This window comes from Leptodactylus fuscus, chromosome 5 (assembly GCF_031893055.1).
Source record: "Leptodactylus fuscus isolate aLepFus1 chromosome 5, aLepFus1.hap2, whole genome shotgun sequence".
In the NCBI taxonomy this organism is placed as follows: domain Eukaryota; kingdom Metazoa; phylum Chordata; class Amphibia; order Anura; family Leptodactylidae; genus Leptodactylus; species Leptodactylus fuscus.
The window spans coordinates 314,524-338,337 of NC_134269.1; the positions used below are offsets into that span (position 1 = coordinate 314,524).

Sequence of the window (23,814 nt, forward strand, 5' to 3'; positions counted from 1 at the left end):
TGAAAGCCTCGCGACAGGAGCTTACTGCGCAGGTGTAAAACGCGTTATCCAACATGCAAAGAGCGCATGCGTGTACAAGCGGCGGGACCAGAGCCCTGATGTCTGCTACAAACTGACGATCTGCCGCGCAACCACTAGAGGGCGGCAAAGACCGGACATCACCGGCAGCGGCTACACGCGGCTCCGGACACACGGAAGATGCGACTATTTTTCTGGTTTTTTTTTTTTTTCGTTTTTTTACTGCGATTTGCCAGTCGAAAGCCAGAGAATACCGCACTGACAAACCGGCAGAGCTGTGGGATAGGAGAGGGTTAATAATCCCCCAGCTAGTCCTACACAGCAACCAATCAGAGCACAGCTCTCATCACAACCAATCAGAGCACAGCTCTCATCACAACCAATCAGAGCACAGCTCTCATCACAACCAATCAGAGCACATCTCTCATCACAACCAATCAGAGCACAGCTCACATCACAACCAATCAGAGCACAGCTCTCATCACAACCAATCAGAGCACAGCTCTCATCACAACCAATCCGTCCTTAGCTTATATGTAAGTGCCACACTGTAGCCAATCAAAGCGCAGCTTTTACTTTCTGTTCTCTCATTGGTTGCTATGTCAATGGGTTTATTGTTAGTGACAGCATTGGGATTATTAACCCCTTAGGAGCACCCACTTTGGGCGAGGTTTGTTGGCGCCTTTTCCCCTCAGCGCTGTTCGTATATTTGGGGATTGTTGTCATTCCCTGTGTGACATATCAGCGCCCGCCATGTCTGCTGTGACGTCTCACCTCTATGGACGCGGTTACGCGATTTTCGTAAGGTTTGATCTTCTTGTAGACTGAGGCCTTGTGTTTGTGAAAACCTTTTTGTGAAACCGTATGGCGGTAAAGAACTGGAAAATCCTGGTTACTGGCACAGGTAGGTGTGAGGGGTCGCCTGTGTACACCCCATTATTAGGCAGCTCCACCATGGCCCCCTGTGCTGTCTGTCCACATGGTAACACCCCTATCGCTGTATTGGGCAGGAAGTGGCGCCATTATGATAATTCTGTCAGTATTGGCCACATTGATTAAGGGGTTAAACAACAGAGAGAGGTCCGGGATGACTCCAGCCCCCCCTTTCCGTGGTGTACCCCACAATCCCACCGGGTGCAGGCTGTAATACTGTAACACCTGATACAAGAAGGCAAATATAATAGACAATAGGACTGTCTACAATGAGGCTGTCTACAATGAGGACTGTCTACAATGAGGACTGTCTGCAATGGGGGCTGTCTACAATGGGGCTGTCTGGAACAGGGACTGTCTACAATGATGGCTGTCTACAATGAGGACTGTCTACAATGAGGACTGTCTGCAATGGGGGCTGTCTACAATGGGGACTGTCTACTATCTGGACTATTTACAATAAGGACTGTCTATAATGAGGACTGTCTACAATGAGGACTGTCTACAATGAGGCCTGTCTACAATGGGGCTGTCTACAATGAGGACTGTCTACAATGAGGGCTGTCTACAATGGGGCTGTCTACAATGAGGCTGTCTACAATGGGACTGTCTATAATGGGGACTGTCTACTATGTGGACTATTTACAATGAGGCTGTCTGCAATGAGGCCTGTCTACAATGAGGACTATCTACAATGGGGCTGTCTACAATGAGGCTGTCTACAATGAGGACTGTCTACAATGAGGACTGTCTACAATGGGGCTGTCTACAATGGGGCTGTCTACAATGAGGACTGTCTACAATGAGGGCTGTCTACAATGGGGCTGTCTACAATGAGGCTGTCTACAATGGGACTGTCTACAATGGGGCTGTCTATAATGGGGACTGTCTACTATGTGGACTATTTACAATGAGGCTGTCTGCAATGAGGCCTGTCTACAATGAGGACTATCTACAATGGGGCTGTCTACAATGAGGCTGTCTACAATGAGGACTGTCTACAATGAGGACTGTCTACAATGAGGCTGTCTACAATGGGACTGTCTACAATGAGGACTGTCTACAATGAGGCTGTCTACAATGGGGCTGTCTATAATGGGGCTGTCTACAATGGGGCTGTCTACAATGGGGCTGTCTACAATGAGGACTGTCTAAAATGAGGCTGTCTACAATGAGGACTGTCTACAATGAGGACTGTCTACAACTACAATGAGGCTGTCTACAATGAGGCTGTCTACAATGAGGACTGTCTACAATGACGACTGTCTACAATGAGGCTGTCTACAATGAGGACTGTCTACAATGGGGCTGTCTACAATGAGGACTGTCTACAATGAGGGCTGTCTACAATGGGGCTGTCTACAATGAGGCCTGTCTACAATGAGGCTGTCTACAATGGGGCTGTCTACAATGAGGACTGTCTACAATGAGGACTGTCTACAGTGAGGACTGTCTACAATGAGGACTGTCTACAGTGAGGACTGTCTACAATGAGGACTATCTACAATGGGGCTGTCTACAATGGGGCTGTCTACAATGGGGCTGTCTACAATGAGGGCTGTCTACAATGAGGACTGTCTACAATGAGGCTGTCTGTAATGGAGCTGTCTACAATGAGGACTGTCTACAATGAGGACTATCTACAGTGGTGGTTTCTTTTTCAGTTCTTCACCTCTGCACGTTTCTCTTAGTGAGCTCCTTTCACCGCCTCCTACAACTTTGGCTTGTTACTTATCGCCCCTCCACTGATTTGGGAACAGTTGGAGTTTTTTCTCTCGCCCCCACCGTTCCTGAGTCATCAGTTCTGTTAGTTTTGGTGCCTCATATACTATTTGCACTGTCAGGAGGGCGGAGTCAGACAGGATCAGACAAGGGGTGTGATTGTCAGCTCTGACACTGACTTCCTCTGATTGGAGCTCTGAATCACGCCCCCCTGCCTGACACCGCCCACCTGACAGTACAGAGATTACATAGCACATCAGATACTAAAACTAACTACACTTGTTGCTCAGTGGAGGTGAGAGAGAAAATAACAAGTGTGCAGGGATCAGTGGAGCGGGGCCTATCACCAGATCCTAAGAACTAGAGGTGGGGGTCCTCTTACTATTTATGTTTATTGTACAGAGAACTTGTCGTGGTGGATTTATTCACCACCATCTTTAACTGAAGAGGGTGCAGAAGATCATGGTCAAATGTCTCAGGACCTGATGGATTTGCCAAGAGAAAACGATTCAACTGAAGGTAGGTAATGACCGCCACGTAGAGCGTTCTCCACCTCTACCATCTTCTTCCTGATGTTGGGTACAGTGGAGATTATAACGTTACCAGGTGACCACCTCAGGGTCTGCACCTTCCTAGAAGACAGTATATTCCACAAGTATCTTCCGAATAAATTCCTGGCTCTACGTCCTATTGAAATGTGTGGACAGGAGGCTCGAAGACCCCGCCGTTGTAATGAGGAGGTGCTAGAAATGTTCACAGAATTACTAAGACTGGAGTTGTGTATGTCAGTCTTAAAAAAGTCCCCAACAGGAGTTGGGCATGAGGCATCGGGGACGGGTGAATATGTTTATTTTTTTATTTTTCACCTTTCCCTCCAGGAAAAAAAAAAACTGCAATTCCTGGACAATCCCTTTAAGCCAGATTTAATCAGTAACAGGCAGATAAATCATAGGAGTGGGGGAGGGAGGATTTCTGTGCCGCACTGCCACAACTCAGCCACAAGTGTCCTACAGCCGTCACATTACACTAGACCACAGTGATACTGCCGCAGTGTTAGTATAAAAAAATCTAAGTAAAAAAAAGTCCCATGTCAAAAAGAGCAGTGCTGTACCACGGACAAGCACAAGCTGTGCTATAAAACCACGGACAAGCACAAGCTGTGCTATAAAACCACGGACAAGCACTTTACGCAAAATAAAGGTAAGTTTTGGGAGTGTTGTAAATGTTAAAGTGTATAAAAGCGATTCTAAGCGCTGCGTCAAAATCGGGACCAAAATACGCCTGAAGTAGGCCCGGAGTAGGCCCAAGATTAATGGTCCTAGCCCGGAGGGTGCTGCCATGAGGCCAACGCCGCAGCTCAATGAGCTGCAGACTCCGCCTGAAGAAAGGGCAGCTCGCTTCTTGGAAAAAGATCGTTAGTAGTCTCCATAGACCACCATTGTGAGGGGGCGCATTATGATGTGGATTCCGCACCAAAATCCGCCCCCTCTGTCCCCATGTGAACGAGTCCTTAGTGTTTAAGCAGTTTTTGTACAAGGTTTATCTCTGGGATTGAGAGTAAAGATCGGATGAACATGATATGTTATGGAGAAGCTCATATGACAACCAATGGCCAGGACAAGGGATGAATTAGAGGTTCGCCTATCTCTAGCCTAGACAGCTCAGTGGGTGGACTCCAGAATAATTTCATCTGGTGAGCCAAAGGAACCTCAGCCCGACTCTGACTAGTGAGGCCTCACAACTGCGGGTGCGTCAGTCATACATTCGTGCCATCATTCCATTCCTGGAAACAGGTGAGTGCGTTTCTCCGTTCCCCACATCTAGATAATAGGTGACAATTGGGTTATCTGGAGTACCCCTTTAATGATCTACTCAGAATAAGAGGAGGATCATACAGACTACTATATAGAGACATATAGGGATAATGGAGATTAGACGTGGAGGCTGAGGATGAATGGAAATAAGGATAATTCTATAGTGGAGTCTTCTTCAGATGGAAAAGCTTTCTTGTTCTCCCCGCTGCCATCATGAGGACCTTCTTCACCTCCTGGTTTCGTATACTGTATATAAGTGGATTCAGCATAGGTGTTATGACTGTATAGAAGACTGAGGCCACCTTGTCCTGTTTGCCAAAATTACTGGTGGGAGATCGTAGATAGACAAAGAAGATAGAGCCATATAAGATGGAGACGGACATGAGGTGGGCAGAACATGTAGTGAAGGCCTTCTGCCTGCCCTCAGCTGACTTCATGTGGAGGATGGAAGAGACAATGAATGTATATGAGACCAACATGGTCAACAAGCACCCAAAGGTACCTGAAGAGATTATGGAGATGATCACCACATCACAGGTGAAGGTATCTGAGCAGGACAGTCTGAGTAGGGGAGGGATGTCACAGTAGAAGTGGCCTATAAGAGTAGGACCACAGTAATCTAGACTAAACACACAACTAGTCTGAGCTGTGGAGAACAAGAAGCCGACCGTGAAGGAGAAGAGGACGAGACACCAACATTTCTTCTTGGTCATTATGGAGATGTAATGGAGAGGGTGGCAGATGGCGACATACCGGTCATAGGACATACTGGAGAGAAAGAAAGATTCAGTAGCTGCAATGGCGACAAAGAAGAATAACTGTAGAGTGCACCCAGTAAATGAGATGGTCTTCTTCACGGATAGAAGGTCCACAAGCATCTTAGGAGTTATAACTGATGAGTAGATGAGGTCCACCATGGAGAGGAAACACAAGAAGAAGTACATAGGAGTGTGGAGCTTGGGGGTTTTCAGGATAAGGGCCACCATACCAATGTTACCTACTAATGTCACCAAGTAGACCTTCAAGAAGAACATGAAAAGAATCGGGGCCAGAGTTACCTCATCGGTGATTCCTGACAAGGAAAAAAACGCTACGTGGGTCTTATTGGTGGTGGCCATTGTGTTACAGTTCCTGTAAAGAGAAGACAAACTATAAAAATGAATAAACCTCAAACCATCATCCGAGTCCTACAAGATGTCTACAAGTGGATATAATTTCTATATGTATTTCAGGGTATGTCGTGATCGAGTGACATCTACAGTCCACCAGATTGGGTGCCACGTAACGTATGGCTGCACTGCAGAAATCTGTTTGTTGCTGTACAAAAAACCTCCCTGCTTAGGTCAAACCTTATTATTTCCAGATTTTCAGGAGGAATAATGGAGTAACTTCATAACAAGAGGTAGGTCAGGAGAGGCGACAGCTCCGGTGTAAGTCAGTGACGCTCAGGTGACGTCTTCTCTGACTGTAGACATTCTCAATCATTTTCTTCTCCCTCTGGACCAGACCACCATGATTGCTTCTCCTGATGACTGCAGAGCTTACTCCTTACATATCTTTTGTCCCTCAGTCTTCACCAGAATCTACAGTAACACAAAAAAATTCAGACCCCAGATGAGCCCCCTTAATATGAGACCCTTTAGTGTGCAGGCTCTTCAATCTACAGACACCAAACATAAGCCCTGGACCGAGGAAGGGAAGTGTAACCATCCCCCGTACTCAAATCCATCTCTGGTGTATATATGCGTGTGTGTATAATGTGTGTGTGTGCAGTGTGTGTATAATGTGCAGTGTGTGTATATATTTGTGTGTGTGCAGTGTGTGTATAATGTCCAGGCATACTACAAATGTAATTTTACATGGTGTTAATACACAGTCCAGTCCTATTAATGTGACCACCGCCTACTTTTGACGTCAACATTAAATTACCAATCACAGAAGTCACATGTTATCAGCCATCTGGGTGCACTCATCATTGTGGAAGGCACGATGGATCCTTGCGGATCATGTTCACCCCTGCGAATTGTTTTTCCTCAGGATGATGGCATCTACCAGCAGGACAATGCGACGTGTCATAAAGCTAGCAGTCTATGGTTCAAGGAGCACCAGGATGAGTTTACCATACTCCCTTGGCCAGCAAATTCCCCAGACTTGAACCCAATCAACCATCTGTGGGACCACCTCGATCGGGTTTCGGGTTGTTCGCGTCATGGATGCTCAGCTGGCCACGGCACTGGAGTCGGCATGGCTCAACATCTCAGTGACATCATCACAACATCCCCAGTGTGTCAAGTAGTAGGGGCCATTCCTAAAATAACCTGCAGAAAAGGTCTCCATGTTTATTCTTAAACACAAAAAATATATAAGACATTGTGTACGTTTTAAGGCTTTACTGTTAGGGAGCGGCACTGTGTATTCAGTGTAAGACCTTGTTCACATTTCCTTTATGCTGATTGTCAGGGATGCAGTTACAGCCTTCACCACTAGGACATATTGCATATATTTTTTATTGTGGAAAGTTTGTTTTCCCTTAAGTTACAGATAATATGTAGACAAATAGTAACGGTAAAACGAAGCAGAAATCCAGCTCAGCTGATGATCTGGGGCTCAGGCAGGGCGGGGCTGTGCTAGATGTAAGACCAGCCCTGTCCATGACCACTGGAAGGCACCTGACCACTATCATGTTGGGAGTTCCACAGAAGTTGTGTTCTCATATCATGGTTGGGTGATCTGTCTGCCCTCACATGGATCCAGTACATGCTTATTAGTAGATTCAAGAGTCTATTCGGGGGCCCGAAACTTTCTAGTTCCTCTCCTGTGCTGCCTCAATGGAAGGAAATGCATGACAATACAGAAATGGAGGGACTGTCGGAGGATCTGCTGGTGGATTTGCCATTGGATTTGATAATGGATCTGATGACGGACTTGTTGATAGATCTGGTTCTAAACATCTGCCCTATCGGTGAGCAGTCACGTACCCAGCTGGACGGACTCATCGTTAGTGATTATCGAAGTGTCGGGGAGTCAGGTCACTTGATCCGTGCGCTCTTCTGTGTTAGACGGCTGACTCCTCTGCCTCCTCCTTATAAGACGCCTGGTGTCCCAGGAGAAGGTCCGGGGATTACTGATAATTGTACAATGAAGCCAATTAGTGACTCGTTACATGTAATTGCCGGCTCTAGTAATTCACTACCTGGGAATATTTATTAATCATCACATTTACAAGATACAAACAACAGTCACGGAGTCTCCGAATCCTACAAGTACTGGAATTAGAGAACTAGGGATTATAGGGTCCAAGAGTTATAGTCCTGTAATGTCACCACCGTCCATTGCTTCTCCACTGCAGAGGTTCTGAGACTTCCAGTGAGATGAGATCTCCGTCCCTTTGGCCTCCATCCAGCTGAAATCCTAAATACACTGCTCAGGAAACTAAAGGGCCCCCCCAATAACCTCTGAGATCTGAAGGAATGAAATCTTCTCATTGTTTGTTCTGTACAAAGCTGAATGTGATGGCAACAAAATCACCCGAAAATCATCAATGGAAATCACATTTATTAACCAATGGAGGCCTGGATATGGAGTCACCCCCAAAATCAAAGCAAAGTTGGATCAGCCTGTAAAGGGTTTTTCCACTTTAATTTTGGGGGTGACTCCATATCCAGGCCTCCATTGGTTAATAAATGTGATTTCCTATTAGAATTGTGGAAAACGTATAGAGAAAGCTGTCTGCAGACATGCTGTTAAGAAACTCAGCCCCTCCCCTCTCCTTTCACTGTGTAATAAAAGAGCATTCCCTCCCCCTTTCACTTACTGTGAAGCCATCTTGCATCTATGGACAGGACACCCTTAGTAACAGGGAATGAACAGCAAATTAGCTAGAAGGGAGACACCTAATGGCCGGAACTTTGAAGAGGTTTTTGCATGCAGAAAGCAGATACATTTTTAATTAAAGTGCGTTACATTTTGTTCCAAAATCACATGATCTATTAAATGAGACAAAGTTTTCTGAAATGTTAGTGACCATTTTAATCATTATATAACATTAATCCCCTGTGCCAAAATGTTTTATGAATAATAAAATAGAAACAATCTAAAACATAGCACACATATTGAATACTAGCCTCTGCCCGTGACTTCGTCTGCGGGTTGTTGGCGTTGATGATCCGCCTATATTTAGCAAATTGCTGCCGTTGATGGCTTGCCTGCTCCGGCATTTCGACAGCTCTTAAGCTGTCCTGCTGCTGAACTTGTTCCTCATATCGTGCCTGTGATTGTTTCTGGCATCGCTAGGACGTCATATAATGAGTGTGTTGTTGGAGTTGATGATCCGCTTGCTCCAGCGTTTCGGCAGCTCTAAAACTGGCCTGCCGCTGAACTTGTTTCTTGCACTGTGCCTGGGATTGTTCCGGCATTTCAGCACCTCGCTGGAACATCATATAATGAGCATGTTGTTGGTGTTGATGATCCGCCTGCTCCGGCATTTCAACAGCTGTCAAGCTGGTCTGCCGATGAACTCATTCCTTGCGCTGTGCCCGTGATTGTTCTGGCTTCTCAGCAGCTCGCTGGATGCCATATAATGAGTGTGTTGTTGGTATTGATGATCGGCATGGTCCGGCGTTTCGGCAGCTCTCAAGCTGGCCTGCCGCTGAACTTGTTTCTTGCACTGTGCCTGGGATTGTCCCGGCATTTCAGCACCTCGCTGGGAAGCCATATAATGAGTGTGTTGTTGGCGTTGATGATCCCCCTCAGCTGCGCTTGAGGAGAAATCTGTGACTTCTGGCTCCTTCATAGCTCTTGTTGTTTGTGACAAATTCGATTTTCTTTTTCCCGGCATGTTTAAAATTGGCAAACTGCCAATTTGGATTAAAGGTGTTTGCCCATCCAGTGTGTCAGCACTGCCTGGAGCAGATCAGATAATATGCAAAGCTATTTACACACTGAGGGTTAGTGTGTGTTTACAAAGAGAGATAACAACAGCCCTGGCTGAGATAAGCTGCTGCAGGAGCAGTATAATATAGTATGTGAACATAAATTCATAACAGTCATGAAACCATGTCATTAACCGGGATAAAAAGCAGTCAATATTTTAATTGAGGTTACAATCTATCTGTGTGCCAAATTTCATTCAAATACGTTCAGCCGTTTTTGCGTGATTGAGGAACAAACATCCAAACACACAAACTATCACATTTATAATATTAGTAGGATTGGATTGTTGTATCCATAATGACCCGACCAATACAACAGTAATGTTATTCTCTCTGCACAGTGAATGGCATAAAATTACCATTCTGTTTATTGGCAGGGGAGACAATATTATGGAATGAAATCATGTGTTGTGTTCCCCAAAATGACATCTATAAAAATGGCAGGTCTTCCTGCAAAAAATAAGCCCTCACACAATCCCATTGACAAGACAATAATTTAAGTTATAGGTCATGGAAAGAGACGATTTACGTAAAGAGATTGAAAAAAGGGATTTTATTTTGCAAAACTACTAAAACAAAAATATCCTTAAGGCCTAAGACAGGCCAGTCACGAAGGGATTCATTCCTTGTTGCTATACATATTAAGAGAGTTTACAAACAAGTACAATAAACTAATGGCCGACTGGTACACTGGGATAGAGGGTCCGGCCCACAAGGCCTTATGATATGCGAGGGAAGAGGGATGGAGAGAGTAGATGAGGGTAGAAGCTGTGCAGATAGTGATGAGGTGGCAGCAAGATTATTGAACGTTGTAGGCTTTTCTGAAGAGATGAGTCTTCAGGGTCCACTTCAAGGTTGTGATTGTGGGGGACAGTCTTATGTGTCATTGTAGTGACTTTCAGAGTATGGGGGATGCAACGGAGAAGTGGTGGAGGCGGATGTGTGAATAAGAGCAGATCAAAGAAGGAGGTCTTGGGAAGATTGGAGATTATGTGTGGCGAGGTTGCGGGAAAGTAGGTCAGAGATGTTCGGAGGGTACAGATTGTGGATGGCCTTATGTCTTCTTCAAATTCAGACTGTGCCTTTTTCAGATGATCGTGTTCTCTTTAGCTGGAAAAGTTTTCGAGTTCTCCCCGCTGCCATCAGGAGGACCTTCTTGACCTCCTGGTTTCGTATACTGTATATAAGTGGATTCAGCATAGGTATTATGACTGTATAGAAGACCGAGGCCACCTTGTCCTGCTTACCAAAATTACTGGTGGGAGATCGTAGATAGACAAAGAAGACAGAGCCATACAGGATGGAGACTGACGTGAGATGGGCAGAACATGTACTGAAGGCCTTCCGCCTGCCCTCAGCTGACTTCATGTGGAGGATGGTAGAGACAATGAATGTATATGAGACCAAAATAGTCAACAAGGACCCAATACTACCCAAGGAAATTATGGAAGTGGTCACCACATCACAGGTGAAGGTATCTGAGCAGGAGAGTTTGAGCAGGGGAGGGATGTCACAGTAGAAGTGGGCTATGAGGTTGGATCCACAGAAATCTAGACTAAACACACAACTAGTCTGTGCTAATGAGAACAAGAAGCCGACAGTGAAGGAGAAGAGGACGAGACACCAACATTTATTCTTGGTCATTATGGAGATGTAATGGAGAGGGTGGCAGATAGCCACATACCGGTCATAGGACATGTTGGAGAGAAGAAAAGCTTCAGTAGCTGCAATGGCAACAAAGAAGAATAACTGTATATTACACCCAGTAAATGAGATGGTCTTCTTCATTGATACAAGGTCTGAAAGCATCTTAGGAGTTACGATGGATGAGTAGATGAGGTCCACCACAGAGAGGAAACTCAAGAAGAAGTACATAGGAGTGTGGAGCTTGGGGGTTTTCAGAACAAGAACCACCATACCAATATTACCTACTAATGTCACCAAGTAGACCTTCAAGAAGAACATGAAAAGAATCGGGACCAGAGTTACCTCATCGGTGATTCCTGACAAGGAAAAAAACGCTACGTGGGTCTTGTTTGTGATGACCATTGTATTAAAGTCCCTGTTAAGAGAAGACAAACAAGTTGTAAATGTGAATAAAAACTTCAAACCATCATCTGACTCTACAGGATCCTCCAAGATGTCTATAATTTGACATAATTTATATATGAGTTGCTGAAGGTATCACAGTATATAGTGATCGAGTGACAGCTACAGTCCACCGGATTGTGAGCTACTCATTGTATGGCTGGGTACTGCTGGTGTAACTCCATTATTAAAATTTGTTAGTTGCGCTACACAAAGTCTCCACGTAGACCAGGCCGTAGTTCCAGGCTTGCAGGAGAATTAACTTAGTAAAGTTATAATACAGAGTTCTATGTAAGGATGTAATGGGTAATACAGGCCGGTCCGGAGAGGTGACAGCTCCTCTCTAAATCCACTGACTCACTGCTGATGTCTTCCCTGACTGTAAATATTCCCTCTCATTTTCTTCTCCATTAGTTCCAGACCACCTTGATGGCTTCTGATAACTGTGACGTTCACTACCTACATATATTTGGCACCACAACTTTCTCTCGGATGTACAGTAACACAAAGAAATTCAGTCTCAGACCCCAGACATGCCCTTTAATCTTCGATCCCTACCTTCAATCCTTTAAACTGATCTCAACCTAGGGACAAAACATCTGCACCATCGGTGAGCAGTCACGTACCCAGCTGGACGGATTCATCATTGGTGATTATCGAAGTGTCGTGAAGTCAAGTCACATGATACGTGCGCTCTTCTGTGTTAGACGTCTGACTCCTCTGCCTCCTCCTTTATAAGAAGCCTGGTGTCCCAGGAGAAGGTCCTTCTGCAGCTCCGAGGATTAGTGGTAATTGTAGAATGATGCCAATTAGTGACTCGTTACATGTAATTGGCGGCTCTACCTGGGAATATTTATTAATTAGCACGTTTACAAGACACAAACAACAGTCATGGAGTCTCCGAATCCTACAAGTACTGGAATTAGAGAACTAGGGTCCAACAATTATAATCCTGTAATGTCAACATCGTCCATTGCCTCTCCATTGCAGAGATTCTGAGACTTCTATGAACATAAAATTTTTCCAAAAAGTTTTAGAATTCTCACCATCCCAGCCATTGAGATGAGATCTCTTCCCTTTTGACCTCAATATATCTCAAATTCTAAATACATTCTTTATTGGGATTGAGGAAAACAAGTTTGTCATACATTGTGAAGCCTTCAGATACAGAGTGGGGAATAGGGATCATGGGTAATGGACTGATGTACATTGAGGTCTTATCAGATTTGGGTGCTAGAAACTAGAGATGAAAGCATGGAGAAAGCAGAGAAAGATCACATGACCTTGGGTTTCCAGAGGGCCCAATAAAGCCAATGATGAAGGACTATAGGGTCATTGATGACTGAGGTCACTGATGACTCATATGCATTGACAAAACCCAGAAAAAAAGAAGTTGTCTATTTTGTGGGGAGAGATTAGAGAGATAGGGTGTCAGACAGACTTAGAGAAATAGGAAATAATACACAGATAATATAGTGCGGGGAAGAGATTAGAGAGATAGGGTGTCAGACAGACTGAGAGAGATATGAAATAATACACAGATAATATAGTGCGGGGAGAGATTAGAGAGATAGGGTGTCAGACAGACTAAGAAAGATATGAAATACTACACAGATAATATAGTGCGGGGAGAGATTAGAGAGATAGGGTGTCAGACAGACAGAGAGATATGAAATAATACACAGATAATATAGTGCGGGGAGAGATTAGAGAGATAGGGTGTTAGACAGACTGAGAGAGATATGAAATATTACACAGATAATATAGTGCGGGGAGAGATTAGAGAGATAGGGTGTCAGACAGACTAAGAAAGATATGAAATATTACACAGATAATATAGTGCGGGGGGGGAGATTAGAGAGATAGAGTGTCAGACAGACTGAGAGAGATAAGAAATATTACACAGATAATATAGTGCGGGGAGAGATTAGAGAGATAGGGTGTCAGACAGACTGAGAGAGATATGAAATAATACACAGATAATATAGTGCGGGGAGAGATTAGAGAGATAGGGTGTCAGACAGACTGAGAGAGATATGAAATAATACACAGATAATATAGTGCGGGGAGAGATTAGAGAGATAGGGTGTCAGACAGACTGAGAGAAATAGGAAATAATACATAGATAATATAGTGCGGGGGGAGATTAGAGAGATAGGGTGTCAGACAGACTGAGAGAGATATGAAATAATACACAGATAATATAGTGCGGGGAGAGATTAGAGAAATAGGGTGTCAGACAGACTGAGAGAAATAGGAAATAATACACAGACCCCCCCAAAAGGTAAATAAAGGCCAATCAAAACATTACAGTATATGTACCCCAAAATGATCCAAAATTAAACCACAAAGAACAAGTTCTCACTTAGCAATGTCAACAGAAAAATAAAAAAGTTATGAATTTTGGAAGGTGGAGAGGAAAAATATTAAACAAAAGTCACTGAGAATTCACATAAAATCTACCCTGCAACATAAAGGGTTAAACAGAGCAGTATTGCACATGTCTGACCTGCACCCCATTCAAATGTGGGACACGGGACTCCCAGTTATGTGGTCAGAGGGGGGCTCAACAGATAGTTCCCAGCGATCACACAGTTATCATGTATGGATAGGTGGTCCATGTTTTTGAGGGCCCGCTCCTTTAACCCCTTACCATCATCTGTTGTAAGGGGTGAAAATGTGAATAAAACTATATAAATTTGGTATCCTCGGAATTGTAGAGAAACATAGAATACAGGTGACATGTCATTTTGGCTGCAGAGTGAACACCGTAAAAAAACGAAGACCGTAAGAAAGTCGCACAAATACACGTTTCCTCCAATCCCACCCCATTCTGAATGTTCTTTCAGTCTCCCAGTACTCTGCACAGAATAATAAATGGATCCATCATGAAAAACAACTTGTCCCGCAAACATTAAGCCCTCATATGACTGTGAATGGAAAAATATGGGGTGTGGAAGGTGGGGAGACAAAAAGGAAAATCGAAAAATGTCACAAGCAGGAAGGGGTTAACTCTAAACATATACTGAGACTGAGTGACTAGAACGTTACCTTCTAATGTGACGTCTTATATTAAGAGATAAGGATATTACACTATCTCGGGTACAGACATGCTGACCTGGCATGCCACTACTACACATCAGGGGCACCAGCCGCGGCCACTCTGCACTAAATAATGGGAATTCTAGAATCCCAGATGACGACAATATCTATGTAGTGAGGAGCGAATAGAATTCTACTGCTGAGCTTAGAGGTTTAGCCTATCAGGTAGAATAATTTAGCAGGTGTTACTAGGATCAAGAAAACCTCACCAAAAAGCTTATCAAAACTGCAGCGTGTGAATGCATCCTAAAAACTACACCCTCCTTTACTTCCCACCCAGCACATATCAATATTGGCCATCACTAGGTTCCCTTAGTGGCCTCCACATAACATCATGCTCAACACTTTAATATGTTCCCCAGTGACCACCAGACTAGTAGTGCTCCCCAGTGGCCCCCAGACTAGTAGTGCTTCCCAGTGGCCCCCAGACTAGTAGTGCTTCTCAGTGACCCCCAGACTAGTAGTGCTCCCCAGTGGCCCCCAGACTAGTAGTGCTTCCCAGTGGCCCCCAGACTAGTAGTGCTTCCCAGTGGCCCCCAGACTAGTAGTGCTCCCCAGTGGCCCCCAGACTAGTAGTGCTCCCCAGTGGCCCCCAGACTAGTAGTGCTCCCCAATAGCCCCCAGACTAGTAGTGCTCCCCAGTGGCCCCCAGACTAGTAGTGCTCCCCAGTGGCCCCCAGACTAGTAGTGCTTCCCAGTGGCCCCCAGACTAGTAGTGCTTCCCAGTGGCCCCCAGACTAGTAGTGCTCCCCAATAGCCCCCAGACTAGTAGTGCTCCCCAATAGCCCCCAGACTAGTAGTGCTCCCCAGTGGCCCCTAGACTAGTAGTGCTCCCCAGTGGCCTCCAGACTAGTAGCGCTCCCCAGTGGCCCCCAGACTAGTAGTGCTCCCCAGTGGCCCCCAGACTAGTAGTGCTCCCCAGTGGCCCCCAGACTAGTAGTGCTCCCCAGTGGCCCCCAGACTAGTAGGTCTTCCCAGTGGCCCCCAGACTAGTAGCGCTCCCCAGTGGTCTGCAGACATCTAATAATGCTCTCCAATGGCCCCAAGACACCTATAACTGCTCCCCAGTGATCCCCAAGTACGTAGTACTGCTTCCCAGTGTCAGTCAAATAGTAATGTCCTCAAGTGGCCCACAGGCAAGTAATAAAGTCCAGCCAGTGGCCCACGTGCACTTAATAATACTTCTCAGTGGACTCCAGGCAAGTAGTGTTCCATAGTGGTGCCCTTTACATAGTAGTGCTCTCCACTGGCTCCCCAGCAAGTAGTAGTGCTCATTAGTGATCCACAGGTAAAGAGTAATATTTCCCAGTAGCCCCCAGGCAAGTAGTTATATTTCTCAGTGACCCCCAGGGAAATAGTAGTGCTCCCCATTGTCACCGAGGCAAGTTGTAATGCTCCTTAGTGGCTCCTGGGTTGTTAGTAATATTCCCCAATGGCTCCCAGGCAAGTAGTAATGTCCCCAGTGGCCTCCAGGCAAGTAGTAGTATTTCCTAAGGACCCCCAGACAAATAGTAGTATTCCCGAGTAGACCCGAGGCAGTTAGCAGTACTCCTCAATGGCCTTCAGGCAAATAGTAATGTCCTCACTGGCCCCACGGAAAGTATTAGTATTCTCAAGCAGCCCCCATGTAACTATTAGTACATCCTAGTGGCCCCTAAGCAAGTAGTAATGTTTCCCACGGACCAGCAAGAAAGTAGGGGCCACCAGGCAAGTAGTAGTGCTACACAGTGGTCCTCAGCCAAGCAATGTCCCACAGTGGCCCCAGAAAGTTATTAGTTATCCCCAGTGGCCCCCAGGCACATAGTAGTGCTCTCCATTTGCCCAAAGGCAAATAGTAATGTCCCCCCGTGGCCACCAGACAGTAGTGCTCCCCAGTGGCTCCCATTCACGTAGTAGTAATCTCTAGTGGCCTCCAGGCAAGTAATAATATCCCACAGTGGCCCCTGGACAGTTGGTAGTTCTCCCCAATGGCCCCAGTGTCAGGGTCCGAAGACCTCCTTATGCATTGCATGCATGAAGCCCTGCACTGCTGAGAGTCCCTGATGGTAACATGTCCCCTTCTGTTTCCAGGTGATGTCATGGAGACCTAGTGTGAACGAGGTCCTATCAATCAATGGTCATGTACTACACTGATCAGGAGGTAAATACTGATGCACCATGTGGTGAAGATACATGGTGGTCACCCTTATAGATACTTGGCACTATTTCATAAATATGGGCGTTACTATAAATCTCTGCCCATATTACAACTATGAACTTCTCCCGTCTTCTAGGAATTGTTGGTGCTCGAACAAATGCTGTCCAGAGGTGGAGGTCTCTGGTGTGGAGTATATTTAGGACCTCTCTAAAGGATTGACTTACAGGGTCACCACCTATTAGAGGCAGTATAGGAAGGGGAGGTGTCCTGCAGGGATTTCTCCACCATTGAAGTCCATTGGTCTACTCAACCATTACGTTCCTGAAGATCCTGAATTCATAATGTCAACTGGGATTTGACCAAACTGGTAGGATGAAGGATGACGCCCAAGACTTCTCTTACTTGTTAGGTATGAATTGAGTCAGAACCTATCCAGGACCCTTATACAACCACATCTATATCTTACTGGGAGACCTTAAGGAATTGTTTAAAGACCTTATTTATTCTGATACATAGACCCCCAACATTGGCCTAGGGCAGGAGGGTAATGCTCTGCTTTTTTTTGTGTGTGCCCATGTGTGCAGTGTGATCCTAAGGCTGGATTATTTAGGAAATCTGGGAATAAAGAGGGACGTAGGTGGAGCCCTTCATTTTATAAAGGGCACACCATGCCAGCTTTCTGTGAGACAATGAGTAAGGGGTGTCAGTGAATGTCAGGACTCGGTGGTGTGACTGGTGTAGCAGGGTAGATATACTGAGGTGTGAACTGAGGCCACAGCACAATCTACAAAGCGGGATGTGATCTTCTAAACCAGTCAGAGAGCAGACAAAATTCATGCTTGAAAATTCGGTGAAATTAGGCCAATTTATGACCTCTTTCCCACCAATTGGAATTGCAATACAAAGAGTTGAGCTGGTGTTTTCCCTTTGGTTATATACAAACAGCGGAGGTGGGTTACACCCCAAAATCAGTGGCTTATTCCACCCTAAGAAGGACAATGAAATAACTAAGCATCTAATCGACCTCGCATCAGATGATTCAGCCAGATGGGCGGAAATGGAAGAGAAGTCAGGACAGAAGTCTGCCTCAAATTCCCCTTCCATGTAAATTTTCCCTTAGAAACAATGGGGAAGGGCTGGAAGTGTTTTGGGATTTCGATCATCTTCAGCTTCACCTACAAAGGAAAAATGTAATGTGGAGAAACCAACAGTAGGTAACCCTGTGACTGGTTAGGGCGTCATCTCACGAGTAAGTCACTACATATTATATGTGATGTGGTGGTGACCTCTGGTCTCTAGAGATCGCAGTCGCTAACTACCAGGATGATGTGGACCAACCAACCGAACCGACTCCATGAATAGCCTATTCCCTGGGGCAGTGCCGGAAGTAGGACTTCCTGAGCCTGATGGTGGTTGGCGTTCCGTTGGTGTCGGCCCAGGAGGTAGAAGATTCAGGAGACAATGTTGAATTGTGCAACAATTCATGACTCGTGAAGAAGGGCAGGTAACAAGAAACTGAAAGTCGTAATAAAATGGAGGCACAACCTTGGTAACCAGAGAGCTGGAGAAGATTTTTGGTGATGGTTTTCCCTGGGATCAGTGTGTCTCTGTAGCTTAGGGAGTTTCCTTGAAGAAGTGTGCCCTTTTCTTTAAAAAAAAAAATGCCAAAAATACTTGCAATGCCCATACTGTGGGGTGCAGGTTAAAAAATGGTGTCCAAGCTGGCCTGTGGCTCATGGACTGGATTGTGGCTTTGAGTTCTATCACAGTCGCTCTCATACACCTTGTCTCAAAAAGTGAGCAGGGCTTTGGCCCATCTCAGATCTGCACTAGTGTCATATGAGCTGACGTCCACAGATTAGCTGGGCTTACTTTAACCAAGGTTCTCCAGAAAACTCTGTCACTCCTTAGCAGGGAAGGAAGAACTGACCTAAGTTGAGCAGAGGAGTGTGATGGATGTTGCTGGGTAGAAGGTGGGATAGGGTCCCAATCCGTATTCTATGTTATAAAGAATCCCACCGAGAGACAATAAATCTTTTGCTTGATTGCTTTTAATTCTCAAGGGTTTCTACAAAGCTTGGTGAAAACGAAAATAAACGTTTTTGGCCTGAATGGCCTTCATCAGACTCTACAAATAAGCAGAATACAGAACAAACAAAAAGTGAGTATTCCACCAAAGCATATCATGTGTTAATATACAAAGAGGTGACTTGACAATAACCAACTGTACAAAATATACAAAATATACAAAGTCATCACTAATACGCTATACTAGAGACAAGACCAGAAGGACAAGTCGATATCACAAGAGATTCTCCTGGAGTGCACAAATTACATAAGACATGGCTCGCCGTTCTGCCGTATAGGTCCTTGGTCACTCATAAGTAAGGCATGAGGCATAGAGTTAGACTGAAAGATAGTGTCCCCTTAAACCAAAAGATAATTTAGTGATCTCTGGATGGTCAAGGCATCCCTGTGATAAGAAGGTAGAGAAAGTCATTAGAAACATATATGATAGGACGTACCGTTTCTGATCTTTAGTAAGTTTGGATGTAGGGAAATTCCTCTAGAGAGATGTATGAGCCTGTGGGTAGATGCATAGTATAATGAGAAATATGATACAAGGTAGTGCAGATATTGGATGTTGTATAGTAAAGTAGGTGCTTACCCTCAATAGTGTATCTATAGGGTCGACTGGAAGTCGTGAATACGATAGGGTATCGGTGTCTCAACCGGTCTATATACAGAATACTGTGGGTGAATATACATGCTAATGGTTAATGGTTAGACAGTATAATGTAGACCAGTGGCTGACACGATAGGGTTAAAACAATAGTGTTGACGTGTAGCTTACCCTTCTTGAACCTGTGCAGTAGTGGCTGACTCAGATTTTTGGACCGGGATACTTGTGTCATATAATATAGAGCTGGCTGAAAATAGAAATACAAATGATCCTAGTACCTATTAAATAGCTATGTGTACACTTATTGAGATGGTAGAGGATTTACCTGTGTCTTTTTCCTCTCCCAATGGTGGCTGTACCTTACCCCAGGTAAGGGGCAGCAGGGGGTACATTGCCTCCTTTATACTAGTCAGATTGTGTTTCAGCCACTACAGCCTGTCAGCTCTCCATTTATCCCTCAGGGCACACTGCACCACCAATGCTACGGCCACAAAGTCAGCTCTTGACTGCTAGCCTGGGACTTGAGTAAAGTGTCATGGCCACCATGAAGATATACGTTGCTGGCACTGGGCTTGAGAGGTGATGGCAGTCTACTACAGAACTGGTGGCCTGGGTGGTCGCCTGCCTATGCTTACTTCTCACCTTGGTCCTGCTAGAAGACACCATAGAGTCCGCTATATATATATAACCATCTTGGATGGTTGTGGCTATATATTTAATTCTTGCAGGATCCATATTGTGCAGAGAGACATTGAAATCTATGAACTGATTGTATTAGGATTCCTCTCACATTTTGGTTCCTCAGACTGTATATAAGAGGGTTGAGCATTGGAGTCACTGCCGTGTAGAAGACAGAAACCACCTTGTCTCGTATGGTAAAGACACTGGATGGAGGACACAAGTACGTGAACAATACAGTGCCGTATAAGATGAAGACACACATGAGGTGTGAAGAGCAGGTACTGAAGGCTTTCCTTCTACCTTCTGTAGATATCATGTTGGTAATTGAGAAGATTATCAGTGTGTAGGAGACAAGGATAGTCATCAATGGACCTATGGCCAAAATGCCCACAGTGTAGACAGTGACCATGTCACAGGTAGAAGTATCTGAGCAGGACAGTCTGAGGACCAGAGGAGCATCGCAGTAGAAGTGGTCAATAAGGTTGGACCCACAGTATTGGAGACTGAAAGTGCAGCTGGTCTGTATTGAAGACTGTATGAAGCCAACTGAGAAGGAAAAGAGAACAAGATGTAGACACTTCTTCTTAGTCATTATAGACACATAATGGAGAGGGTGGCAGATGGCAACATAGCGGTCATAGGACATGGTGGAGAGGAGAAATGACTCTGTAGCTGCTAGAGCGGCATAGAAGAAGAACTGAAGAGCACAACCTTCAAAGCAGATGGTCTTCTTCAAACACTTAAGGTCTACAAGCATCTTAGGAGTTATGGTGGAGGAATAAAAGACGTCCACCAGAGAGAGGTAACTCAGGAAGTAGTACATTGGGTTCTGGAGGCCTGATGTGGTACTGACAATGACCACCAGACCAACATTCGCCACCACGGTCACCACGTAGACATGCAGGAGGAGTATGAAGAGGAAGGATTTCAGGTTCTCATTATCGGTCAGTCCAGAAAACACAAATTCTGTGACTTCTATCTGGTTTGTGACAGCCATGAAATTGCTCTTCTTTATTGGTGAAACAAAAAACTGGGATCAAATACAGATAAAAAACTGAAGCTCAAGATTGCCACCAGGAACAAGGACCCAACCCAAACGGGGGAGATATAAATATGTAATTCTGACTATATTATAACATAGTAAACATGTTGTCACCAAATTACTCTTGAACGGAGATGGACCAACCTCGCAACCTCATCTGGCAAATAATCAGTTATTCTTCCACACCTCCCATGGGACTCTGCCTATAATATTCTGGGGTATGAAGAAACCCGTAATATAATAGTAATTTGTGGGTGGAGAACCCAAGATTGTTGGAAAATTTGTAAGGAACCTTCGTCATGGCGATCCGGCTCGCTGAACTCTAGTCTTGAAGATGGGTGACAAATGTGTGATTGGTGTGACCACCGGGGAACACAAAGATCATGATGTCCGACGTCCTGAGTCCTCCATGGGAATGTAGTGGCGGTCACACATCTGCACTACGAGTCCATTTCATCTTTATTGGTGTGTATAGCACTTGGCTATTTCCATCTGTCCCATTGAATGGACCAGTAGTGCAGACATCTGACCACCACTCCTCATTTGTGTGTTTGTTGAGGGACCAACCAATCGGTTATCCAGAGATCACACAGTTATCAGCCATGCAGTGGACAGGAAAGAAGTATATTGGTTGGCCATTCCCTTTATAGCAGCAGATTGGCATTGGGCTGATGTTACCAGTTTTGCTCCCAATTGCTAAGTTCTGCTTAATGTGTTTTATCTACAGATGTCTCTTACTTGATGTTTGTGGAGATGTCTCACATCTGGTAGTTCCAGAGATGTCTCATACCTGGTGTATTTAGAGATGTCTCATACCTGGTGTATTTAGAGATGGCTTCACCCTATGGCTGCGGGAATGTCTCTTATGTGATACATGTACAGTAGAGCAGTCTCGCGCCTGCAGAGATGGGCCCAGTCTTGTTGCTGCTTGAGGTCAGAGCTGAAATGGCGCCCCCTATCAGCGCTGTTTTATGTCTGCAATGTAAACATCTACTGTTCCAGGGGGATATTGGGATTAGAGGGTTTGTCCGGGGGCCATGGTTAGTTTGGGAGGTTCACTTGGACCTGATGGTGTGGGGAGACCTATCACTAGGATGATGTGTCACAAGATGGTGAGAAGTCCAGCTCTGAGCTCCAACCACGCGACAGCTAGACCTGGCTGAGGAGATGGCCAAGTCCTTTTTCTCCAGCCATCTCCTAGAATATTCTGGATAAATCCGCTTCTCCATACAGATTGTAATAAGTGATATCACAGCAATAGATGGCAGATAAGTGCGGCCACTCACTATCCGGGGCAGTGATGGTCCTACAGGCCCGGGCAGCCGGCAAACAAAGGAGTGTAACAGATAATGACATGCGAGGGGTTAATGAAAAGATTTATTACAGGAAACATCTGCAGCATGTGAATGAGAGCTATAAAATGTCACCCACCTGCCCGGGACACAACCCAACAATTCTGTTCAGTGTGAACCTGCCCTAACAATGGCGCTCTACAATACTGAATGTACGATGCCCCATGTACAGCGGGTGTGTATCGGACAGCTCTGCCACCTACCGTAGTAGTAGTACGGCGGTGACTGCAGACCGCCATTGTTACATGTATTAAAAGGGTGGAACCAATAGATTCAATGGAGGCAGAGAAGAGCAGAAAGGGGCAATATAGAGGTGAGAGAAAGCACCCAGGACCCCCGGTATAGAGAGAACTGGACTGCAGGTCTCTTGTCTGATGTATATAGGGCTGTATGGAGGTGTCTTGGAGTCTCTTACCTGATGTATCTTGAGAAGTTTCCTACAGTGACCACATGTCTTGTCTATCACATATCCAGATCTTCAGGTGGTTTCTCCTCTGTAAGTCCTGATCTTTTATGATAAGACGTGGGTTCCCCGGAGGATGTCTCTTCTATTACTTGGACCTACAGGGATGAGACACTCCGGAGACATCTTCTCGGATGAGACACCCTGGAGACATCTTCTCGGATGAGACACCCTGGAGACATCTTCTCGGATGAGACACCCTGGAGACATCTTCTCGGATGAGACACTCCGGAGACATCTTCTCGGATGAGACACTCCGGAGACATCTTCTCAGAGGTTTAAATTAAGATGATAATTTACTGAATGTTTTACGTTCCTGTCTGAGAGGAATTCTCACATGTAGAAGAAATAAACACAGCCATGACGTGTAAGACGGACATGACCTGAGCCCTGTACATGGTGTCACATGACCCACAGGAACATTAAAATATAAAAAACCCAAAACCATACTGAATTAAAATCTTACCAAATAAATAAGTAAAGACACGACAACTGTTTAGTGGAATAAAATAGGCCGCGATGTTTTATTTTCGGGGTTAAATAATAAATGGAAATAAATAATTGAATCAATGGGTAATCAAATAATTGAACAAATAGTTTGAATAAATAACCATTAAATCATAAATCAATCAATCAATAAATAAACCAACTGTAAAACATGTAAACAAAGTCTGACCATTCAAGTCCACCCAAAATTATCTGGGCGACTAAAACCCCCTCTAATAAAACTTCGCGACAGTCTTGAGAATGACAATTGGGTGGGAGGGCGGGCGATGATCTGATCCAGATGATCTCCTCACAGACTGCCGCGTCTCTCACAGGTGAGCCGGCTTTTTACGTTCAAATTT

The 23,814-nt window shown here is 45.0% G+C and overlaps 3 protein-coding genes across 3 annotated transcripts; all 3 read right to left on the minus strand.

Moving 5' to 3' along the window:
- Positions 1-4,645: 4,645 nt before the first annotated feature.
- On the minus strand, positions 4,646-5,605 carry LOC142204204 (olfactory receptor 5AR1-like). The gene has a single exon (XM_075275515.1). The coding sequence runs from the start codon at positions 5,603-5,605 to the stop codon at positions 4,646-4,648; it is 960 nt and encodes a 319-aa protein (XP_075131616.1).
- Positions 5,606-10,489: 4,884 nt separating this feature from the next.
- On the minus strand, positions 10,490-11,467 carry LOC142204206 (olfactory receptor 8D1-like). Its single transcript, XM_075275517.1, has one exon. It carries the CDS (start codon positions 11,465-11,467, stop codon positions 10,490-10,492), a length of 978 nt encoding a protein of 325 aa, XP_075131618.1.
- A 7,705-nt stretch (positions 11,468-19,172) lies between these two features.
- LOC142204207 (olfactory receptor 5AP2-like) lies at positions 19,173-21,106 on the minus strand. Its single transcript, XM_075275518.1, has 3 exons — positions 20,179-21,106; positions 19,600-19,675; positions 19,173-19,218 (listed from the first exon to the last, which is right to left on the minus strand). The coding sequence occupies exons 1-3, from the start codon at positions 21,104-21,106 to the stop codon at positions 19,173-19,175; spliced, it is 1,050 nt and encodes a 349-aa protein (XP_075131619.1).
- Positions 21,107-23,814: the final 2,708 nt, after the last annotated feature.